Source organism: Trichechus manatus, unplaced genomic scaffold, assembly GCF_000243295.1.
Source record: "Trichechus manatus latirostris isolate Lorelei unplaced genomic scaffold, TriManLat1.0 scaffold00001, whole genome shotgun sequence".
NCBI lineage: Eukaryota > Metazoa > Chordata > Mammalia > Sirenia > Trichechidae > Trichechus > Trichechus manatus.
Window position 1 is genome coordinate 41,906,571 of NW_004443937.1, and position 10,252 is coordinate 41,916,822.

General features: G+C 45.1%; 1 protein-coding gene across 1 annotated transcript in view; it reads right to left on the reverse strand.

The window, feature by feature from the left end:
- CADPS (calcium dependent secretion activator) overlaps nucleotides 1-10,252 on the reverse strand; it is a 548,960-nt gene that overhangs the window by 284,661 nt on the left and 254,047 nt on the right. The window contains 1 exon segment of the mRNA XM_023727714.1: nucleotides 8,775-8,855. Within this exon segment, the coding sequence (XP_023583482.1) occupies nucleotides 8,775-8,855 (81 nt within the window).

Genomic DNA, 10,252 nt, shown 5'->3' on the forward strand with positions numbered 1-10,252 from the left:
TTTCGGGCTATGCTTTTCTACCCAGAGAGGATGGAGAGGGGATGTGTAGCAGCTGACAAGGCCCCCCCACTCAGAGAGATGTCCCCTAGACTCCGGAGCCTCTAGGCACCTTTACTGGCAGGCTATCAGAAGGAGGGAGGGGACAGGAGGGGACTTGGTAGACACGGGTGCTGCCAACAGTGTGGCAGCTATCCAGTCCAGTCCCTCAAATACTTCCTGGGCCTCTGTCATGTGTTAGGCCGTGTGGTTGTCACTGGGGATGAGGTGACGGTATTTGGGGAAGGGCATGCCAGGAAGTGATCAGTTAGATGTCATGTGACACAAGAAGTCACAGAGGCATTGTTGGTGTTGTTAGGTGTCATTGAGTCGGTTCCGACTCATAGTGACCCTATGTACAGCAGAATGAAACACTTCCTGGTCCTGCGCCATCCTCATGATCGTGGTTATGCTTGAGCCCAGTTTTGCAGCCACTGTGCCAATCCATCTCATTGAGGGCCTTCTTCTTTTTTGCTGACCCTCTACTTTACCAATAGACAGTAAAAGGGGTACAGAAGAAGAACTTTATCCAGCCCACTTTAGTGCATCAGACTTAACTTTGAATTCCGGGTCTGCAACTTACTAGCTGTGTGACTTTAGACAGGTTTCTTCACCTCTCTGAATTTCAGTTTCCATATTTGAAATGGGCGTAACAAAGCTCATAGTTATTATGAGAAATAAGAGATAATAACAAAAATTAATACATTTTGAGCACTGACTACTTATATATGTATATAAACCAGGCATGCATATAAACTCTACTAACAACAACAATATTAATAATAATGGGGGTGACTATAGTAAACCAAACCCAACACAAAACCCACTGCTGTTGAGTGGATTCCAACTCATAGCGACCCTGTAGGACAGAGTAGAACTGCCCCATAGGGTTTTGAAGGAGTGGCTGCTGGATTTGAACTGCCAACCTTTTGGTTAGCAGCTGAGCTCTTAACCACTGTGCCACCAGGGCCCCAACTATAGTAAAGGTAATGATAATAGTTGGTATTTACTGAGTGCTACGTACTTGAAGCCCTGGTGGTGCAGTGGTTAAGAGCTCAGCTGCTAACCAAAAGGTTCGCAGTTCAAATACACCAGCTGCTCTTTGGAAACCCTATGGGGCAGTTCTACTCTATCCTACAGGGTTGCTATGAGTAGGAATTGACTTGACAGCAACGGGTTTGGTTTGGGTTTTAACTGTTTACTCTACCACCCATCTGCCTGTTATACTGTGGTGGCTTGCATGTTGCTGTGATGCTGGAAACTATGCCACTGGTGTTTCAATACCAGCAGGGTCACCCCTGGTGGGCAGGTTTCAGTGGAGCTTCCAGACTAAGACAGACTAGGAAGAAAGGCCTGGTGATCTACTTCTGAAAATTAGCAATGAAAATCCTAGGGATCACAACAGAACACTGTCCAATTCTTTTGCTTTGGACATGTCATCAGGAGGGATCAATCACTGGAGGAGGACATCATATTTGGTGAAGCAGAGAGCCAGTGAGGTCAGGGAGACCCTTGGTGAGATGGAATGACCCAATAGCCTCAAGGATGGGCTCGAACATGCTGGAAATGGTGAGGATGATGCAAGACCGAGCAACATTTGGTTCTGTTGTACATGAGGTCACCATGAGTTAGAGCTCACTCAATGGCAGCTAACAAGGACAACTATATACTGGACACTGGTCTGAGCATTTTATCTGCTTTACCTCACTTAATCCTCTCCAAACCCCACTGAGGTAGATGCTGTTATTTATCCCAGGCAAACAAGGCACAGAGGTTAAATCAGTAATTGGTTGAGTCAAGTTCGAAACCCAGCTGACTGGCTCCAGAGCCCACGTCCTTAGCTGCTATACGGTAGGGCAGAGCCGAGCAACCCCAAACGTCAACAGTGCCGAGGTGGAGAAAGCCTGGTATGGTGCCGCTCAGGGTGGTGTACCTTCTATGCATGACCTCATTTCGCAGAGCTCAAGCAGGGGCTGGGGACAATGGAGTCCTCCACACCAGTGGCCATTCCACTATCACCAGTCAACGTGGACTGTGTGATGGTGGACGCGGAGTTCAGAGGAGGGAGTGATGGGGAGGGGCGGGCATGTCAAACGAGATGAAGAAGCTTTTGGTGGTAGTTTGTCAAAATCAGCACCACCGACATTAGAAGGCATTCTGGGAACAGGTTTTTATTATAGTTCCCTGAATTAGCTTCTTTACCCGAAATGGTCCTTCAATGGCTTGGTCTTACTTCCTCAGCTTTTCTGAATTGGGTTGATAATAACTCTAGGCTGTTTATTATCCCCATTTCAAATACGGAAACCGCAGTTCAGAGAGGTGAAGGACTTCTCTTCACTTCAAAGAACTCCAGAGAACCTTGGCGGCACTGAGATTTTTCCTGACATCAGACCTCCCTGGGTTTTTACTACCTGGCAGAGACGAAAGCCATGCAGATGCTTCCTACACACATTCTCTCCGGCAACGAATTGAACTAAAGTCCTTCTGCGTGCCTGGGCTCACCGTAGGGGTGAACGCAACAGAATTCATCTGGAATCTAGGGGCCAGCATCGTTCTCTGTAAGAGAAGATTCCATTTCTATCCAATTCTTGGCAATGTGTAGAGCAGAGCTTTTCCATCAGGGAAACATTTGGGTACTGTTGCTTTCCTGGGGGCACACACTCATTTGCAACAGGGCCATGGCATGAGATGGTAATTTTGTTCTGCATAAAATTGGGGGCTACATGGAAATTCCACATTTAAATAACAGCTGGAAAAAACAACGGCTTCTCACGTCCACACCTCTGCCACTGATACTCCAAAAGCAGTATTCTTTGTCTTACATAATTAGCTCAGGAATCTTGGAATTTTACCCTAAAACGTGGCCAAAAGAACTGGCAAATATCACAGCAGCACCAATGCCACAATCTGCCTGTTTAAGACCCAGTGTCAACTTCCGATCACACAGTTTAAATAACTTAGACTTAATTCCTGGGTGAAATTTGGGGACACTTTAATATCAACATGAGAGGATTTGGGGAAGTGTTTGAACAAGGATTAAGAAGTCTTTTCTACCAGATTTAAAAAATGCATTCAGATCTCTTCCTGGAACTTTCAAGACAGCACGTCTCATATCCACAGTGAGGGCTCCTGTAGCAGCTTCTGTCTGTTCACTCCTGGGACGCTGGTGTGATGGAACTGCTAGACTTAGTGAGGGGCTGTGGGTAGGAGAGAGCTGCCTTGCTCTTGCCTTCCTTCTGTCCAAGGAAGAGAGGACAGAAGTGTGCCTTTCAGTGGAAGCATGTGATGGCAAGAATGCTGTTGTAGAAGGCCCAGGGTCCCTACAAGCTCTGTTCCCAGATTCTGAGGGAGGAATCCACAGACAGGATTCTGAATTCCAGGAGCCAGTTATCCCTAAAGCTGCTGCTTTATTTGGACTTCTGGATAAATAGAAGGGGATGCACAGCAAATTTAGTGGAAGCAAGAAAGCAGTTTCCTGAAGGGGCAACCAGCATGGAGAGAAGATTGGGAAGAGAGAGGTAGTCCTGTCCTTGCGTATCTTCTTGCCTCTCATCTGACTGCTCAAAAGAAGAGCATGACAGCTGGAATGAGGGGACCGGGGTTGGAGCTCAGCTTTCTACTTACCAGCTGAGTGAACCTGGGCACGTCACCTAAGCTCTTTGCTGTGCCCAAACTGGGGAGAATGACTAACTTACAGGCTCTTGAGTCACAGGTCTAAATAAGAGTTTATGTGCAATTGCTTGGCTGGTGCCTGATGTAGTTAATAAAGGACTGAGTAGCTGAAAGAGAGTTCAGGGTGGTTAGGGTGTGGAGAAGGCCGGTAAAGGACAGGGGGGAGGGCATGCTGGACCCCTAGATTGGGGTGATGGTGAAAATGGAGGCCTGTATTTGGGAAGGCGTTTTGTAATGTTAGTGTGCATCCTGGTTGAGAGTGTAGATTCTGGTTCTTGAGTGACCTTGGCCAAGCCCTCTGATGTCTGCGTCAGTCTCTCATCTATGAAATGGAGATCACAAGAGCACCTTTCTCATTAGGTTGTTGGAGGGTTAAGGGTTACTGAACATAAAATTCTTAGAAGAGAGTTTGACACACAGTAAGCGTGCTAGTTGTTAGTACTGAATTCATCTCTTCCGATTTATAATGGCCACCCCACTCACATCACAACCCTGCATCTTAGGCACCACCCTTACCTTCAGTGATCTGTCTTCACCACACATGTGTTCAACGAAACCACCCCGCCCCACTCCCCTTCTACAGTGGGTTGGTTGTCTGCACCAAAGGTTAGCTCCTGAACCAAGTCTGACCAATCAGGGGCCTGACTCTTGGAATTGTAAATCTGAAGAGGGTAGTGAGAAAAAGGGAATCTTTGGGTGATGCAAATGGTTAACGCACTCGGCTGCTAACCAAAATGTTGGTGGTTCAAGTCTACCCAGAGGCACTTGGGAAGAAAGATTTAGCCAGCTACTTTTGAAAAATAAGCCATTTAAAACCCTATGGAGCACAGTTCTACTCTGACACACGTGAGTTGGACTTGCCATGAGCTGGAGTTGATTTGATGGTACCTGGTAAGTGAAAACAGGGGAGATGTGTGTGAGAGAGAGAGAGAGACAGAGACAGGGAGGCTGACTGGCTGAATGATGACCTACTTGGCCATATCAAAAATATACAGAACTGCAGGGCAGCCACGTTTCCCACGAGTGAAGCAAAGTAACCTGGTTGGCAGAGAAAGGAAGAATAATGAATGGGACACACAGAGGTGTGAGATGGACAGAAAGCTCTGACCCTCTGCAGCCCCTTGTTCCAGTTCTTTCCTGGGTTCTGGCTGTACTTTGTCCATGGGCTCTGTGAGACACTCTTCCATCCCTAGAATCAGTCGCCTCTTCTACATAAGTTTCCCAGAGTTGCAGCCTGTTACTTGCAATCAGAAGTGCTCTACCAATCTTTTAATTCAGAGAACAGAGTGAATTACGCATGATGGCTGACATCTATATCCAGGAATTTCTGGTTATGGTATTTACAAGAGCTGATGTTCAGCCGTATGACTAAAACTCACTGTGATGCCAGAAATAGGAAAATCAGGGCATGCTAAAAGAAGATAAGCAGAGATGCTGTTTCAGTATCTCTTCGTGAACTAGTCAATACCTGAGATCTCGGCATTAGATTTTTAGTGACTATTTCCCAATCTTCCTCAGCATTAGTCAGGCTGGTTTAGGCAAAGGGAGAATTTTTTTCTTTGAATCCAACTAAACTGAGGGAAAAGCAGCTACAGGATTGAGGCTCAAGAATTAACTGGAACGAGGGACTTAAACATGGCAAGGACTCTCAGTGTAGTCCCTGTCTCTGTTTCTCTCTGTGTGTTGGCTTTATTCTTTCATTTTCTTTTTCCTACATGGATGAATGGCTGAAGACAACTTTCTACCACTAGAAAGATGTAGTCCTGCTGGTCCCAGTCTACATATCCCAGGGAAGGGATTCATTGGTCTAATTTACATAAGGTGTCTATTCCTTGACCAATCACTTGTGGCCATTCAGGGCAGGCTGGTGAAATGTTCAGCTTGGGTGAAAAGCTCACTCTTGGGCCAGCTAGCTGTGGGAAGGGGGCCGCTGGCATGAAAGAGCATTGCAGGAGGAGGGAAGAAAAGGAGATAGTACTGGGCAGGTATCTCATAGAAATCCACAATACCCTGAACATTTGGGGGTCTTTCATGTGTTTTGAAGCTGTTCTCCATTCTCTGTGAATAATAACCAAGATTCACTTCACTTGCCTATTTCTTTGACCAAGAACACTGAATTCTAAGTTGTTAATAGTACCCTGCTGGTGTCAGAATATTTACTGGGGTAGGCTGGGGCAGAGAATCCTCTGATTTACTGTCCAGAGACGAGCGTCTTCGCTTACTATACAGCAGTTGTTCATCTATGATCTTTTTAAAAATTAAAGTTAGCTTAATGCAAGTTTCTTAAATTATCATGCTAAACCTCAAAGTGAGCTGAACAACTGAAATAAAGGTGTCAAGATCGCTTCTGAAGTGTGCATGTGTGATGTCATTTAAATGGGGATGAATACTTACTAGTTGGGGATGTACATGCTGCCTAAAGGTAGGGGGATGGACCAAATGACCTTCACTTTCTGGTTTATCTGCTCAGAGGACAAAGTTCGTTTACAGGTAAAGTAAATTCCAAAGCCTTATTGAAGTTTATTCCCACATTAAGCGGGACTTGAGAACGTAAGAGCCTTTTACTCTACCTTTAGACAAATCCATAACTGTATTCTATTTTTAGCCACCAGACTGACTTGACTAAAAACTTGGAAGGTGTCCAGAAACAAGATGCAAAACATTTCACTAAAACTGCCTGAGCACCAACAGAGGGATTTTCACGTTTCTCGGAATCTCTCTGTGGTTTCACTTCCGGTCGGATTCCTTTCCACGTGTCCAAGTCCTGAGACTCCCCTCTCCAGAAGGAGAAGGCTGAGTGCTAAGCTATGTTCCTTGCCCACCCTCCCTGCCACCCTCCAGCTCCTACCCTCGCATGCCTACATGGCCTGAACTACATATGAACCAGTAGGATCTTGTCTTCATTTAAAATTTTGATCATCATGGATTTTTTTGCATTATGATTTTTTTAAAAAAACTATTGCAATAAGGTATTCTTATCTTGATTACCGGGTTTTTGGGGGCTCCCTTAAATTTCGCACCAGAGATGAGTTCCCCAACCTAGTCCCAGGCTTGCTATTTATTTACACAGACCTGAGTTGAGGGTCCAGTAAACCTCTTACCTAGTGGCTGTTACGCTCAGTCTGGATTTCCCCATCTCACAAGCAAGAGCAGTAACTAAAATTTTCTTATTAGGCTGTTTTGAGGATTGAGTGAGATGGTGCGTGTAAAACATTTAGCATACTTGACAGAATCAGCACTCAATAAATACTGCCAGCATTGCTACTGGTAATAATAATAACACAAACAGCGGCAACAGAAATAATAATAGATAACACAGCTATAGTCATCAACAGTAAGACATAATTCCATCCCTAGAGAAATCATTATCTACTGGGAGACTCAGACACATAAGCAAATAGTCACTATTCAATTAAGCGCAGTAAAAAAGCTCTGTGTGTTGACTTGATGGTGTGACTGAGACTGGAGGGACCCCATAAGACATGGCCCCTGAACTCTCTGTTAGCTCAAAACTAAAACCATTCCTGAAGCCAACTCTTCAGACAAAGATTAGACTGGACTATGGGACACAAAATGATACTTGTGAAGAGTGTGCTTCTTAGCTCAAGTAGGTACATGAGACTAAATGGGCAGCTCCTGTCCGGAGGTGAGGTGAGAAGGCAGAGAGGGTCAGGAGCTGATTGAACAGACATGGGAAATCAGGGGTGGAAAGGAGGAGTGTGCTGTCACAGTATAGGGAGACCAACCAGGGTCACATAATGTGTGTACAAATTTTTGTATGAGAAAATGACTTGAACTGTAAACTTTCACTTAAAGTACAATAAAATAAATAAATAAAGGTCTGTGTGAGGCACGGTGAGCCACAAAGTTGGGAAGGGTTAACTGCTAACCACTTAGAGCAGGTGTTGTAAGTCAGGTATGGAAGGCTGAGCTGGAGAGTTTGCAAAGCGGAGGAGAAAACAAAGTCCATTCCAGTGGGTTGAGGGACTAGTGGGTACAAAGATACAGGAGTTGCAAAGGACTGGTATACTCAGAGGAGATGGTCTCAGGAGCTGGACTGGGGAGTTCTGGTGGGGAAGTTGTGGGAGGCGAGGTCAGTAAGGAAGGCTGCAGTTCGCTGATTAAGAGCCTTGAATATCATCCTAAAGAGGTTAGATTCCACCCCTGCTCACTTCCCTCCCCCGCCGCCCAGGGGAGAGTGGGGGAATCTGCTGAAGGTTTTTGAAATGTTCATATATGGGTTTTAGAATGGCAGCCATGTGAGAGATGGACAGGAGAGGGAGAGATCAGGGCCAGGAATCCCGATAGGAGGCTATTGCAATATCCAGGCCTAGAACACGAGGACCTGGTTCAAAGCCTTAGCCATGGTCCTGAGAGGCAGCATCAGTGAGACTGTGTGGCTGGCTGAATGTGGAGGGTTGCGAGGAGGAAGGAGAAATTGAGAATGAGTAGACAGTTTCATCTGCAGTAATTGGATAGAGAATACCAGAAGAAAAGTAAATGCAGGTATGCTTGTGTGGTGGGAGGGGGAAGATAAGGAGACAGACTTTGAACACATTCAGTTTGAAAGGCCAGGGTGACATCTAAGTGGAGATGTTCAACGGACAGTTGCAAATAGGAGTCTGGAGATGAGAAGAGAGGTGGAAGCGAGAGTTTGGGCATTGTCTAGAGCATAGGAAATGCACGCGCTATCTCTGGGAGAGCCTGAACAGAGAGAAGAGGCCTGAGGGCCCCATCAGGGAGCTTCTGCTCATCTGCCCTCCTCTATGCTTCTTAAATTTATCATCTGACTAAAAATCCAAACCAGCTGCTGTCTATTCAATTCTGACTATGGTAACCTGACTCATGGTCAGGGTAGAACTGTGCTGCATAGGGTTTTCAATGGCTGTGATCTTCTGGAAGTAGATCTTTCTTCTGAGTCACCTCTAGGTGAATTTGAGCTGCCAACATTTCAGTTAGTAGCCAAGTGTTTAATATTTTGTCTTCCGAAGGCCCTTAATAATCAGTGTGTCGCCTGTGTGGGACTTCTGCCTGGTCCCTCAGCAAATGCCCCAAAGTTTCCTTACCCTGGCTATTTGGTCTGCCATTTGGAGACGTCCATCCAACTCTCGTCTGATCTGGGCTGCTTGCTCATCTGGATTATCCAGCTGTATGAAAACACAAACATGGGAACTTTCAGTTTGGGTCAAAACAGCCAATAAACTTATGACCCTCTATTTACACCTTGCATTCAGACATGTGCCCCCTTGCACAGATTTTACCTTGACATTCTCTAAAAGTTATGACATTTGTAACAAACCCAATTTGCGTGAAATACGAGTTAAATTCTCCTAGGCAGAGCATTGGTCTTAGATGTCAGAAGAGACTCTGAAACTTGCCCTTGAAAGTCGAGCAACTAAAGCAAAAGGAAGAAATGATGAAGTACAAGAACCAAACAGAAGATTTCAAAGGGCGGCTGGAGAAGACAAAGTAAAGTATTATAATGACATGTGCAAAGACCTGGAGATAGAAAACCAAAAGGGAAAAACATGCTCGGCATTTCTCAAGCTGAAAGAACTAAAGAAAAAACTGAAGCCTCGAGTTGCAACAGTGAAGGATTCTATGGGGAAAATATTAAACGACCTAGGAAGCATCAAAAGAAGATGGAAGGAATACACAGAGTCATTATACCAAAAAGAATTGGTCAACGTTCAACCATTTCAGGAGGTAGCATATGATCAGGAACTGATGGTACTGAAGGAAGAAGTCCAAGCTGCACTGAAGGCACTGGTGAAAAACAAGGCTCCAGGAATTGACAGAATATCAATTGAGATGTTTCAGCAAATAGATACAGCGCTGGAAGTGCTCGCTCATCCATGCCAAGAAATTTGGAAGATAGCTACCTGGCCAACCGACTGGAAGAGATTCATATTTATGCCTATTCCCAAGAAAGGTGATCCAAATGAATGTGGAAATTATTGAACAATATCATTACTATCACATGCAAGTAAAATTTTGCTGAAGATCATCCAAAAGCAGCTGCAGCAGTATATCGGCAGGGAACTGCCAGAAACTCAGGCCGGATTCAGAAGAGGATGTGGAACCAGGGATGTCATTGCTGATGTCAGACGGATCCTGGCTCAAAGCAGACGATACCAGAAGGATGTTTACCTGTGTTTTATTGACTATACAAAGGCATTTGACTGTGTGGATCATAACAAATTATGGCTAACATTGCGAAGAGTGGGAATTCCAAAACACTTGATTGTGCTCATGAGGAACCTGTACATAGATCAAGAGGCAGTCGTTCGGACAGAACAAGGGGATACTGCATGGTTTAAAGTCTGGAAAGGTGTGAGTCAGGGTTGTATCCTTTCACCATACCTATTCAATCTGTATGCTGAGCAAATAATCCGAGAAGCTGGACTATATGAAGAAGAACGGAGTATCAGGATTGGGGGAAGACTCATTAACAACCTGCATTATGCAGATGACACAACCTTGCTTGCTAAAAGTGAAGAGGACTTGAAGCACTTACTGATGAAGATCAAAGACTATAGTCTTC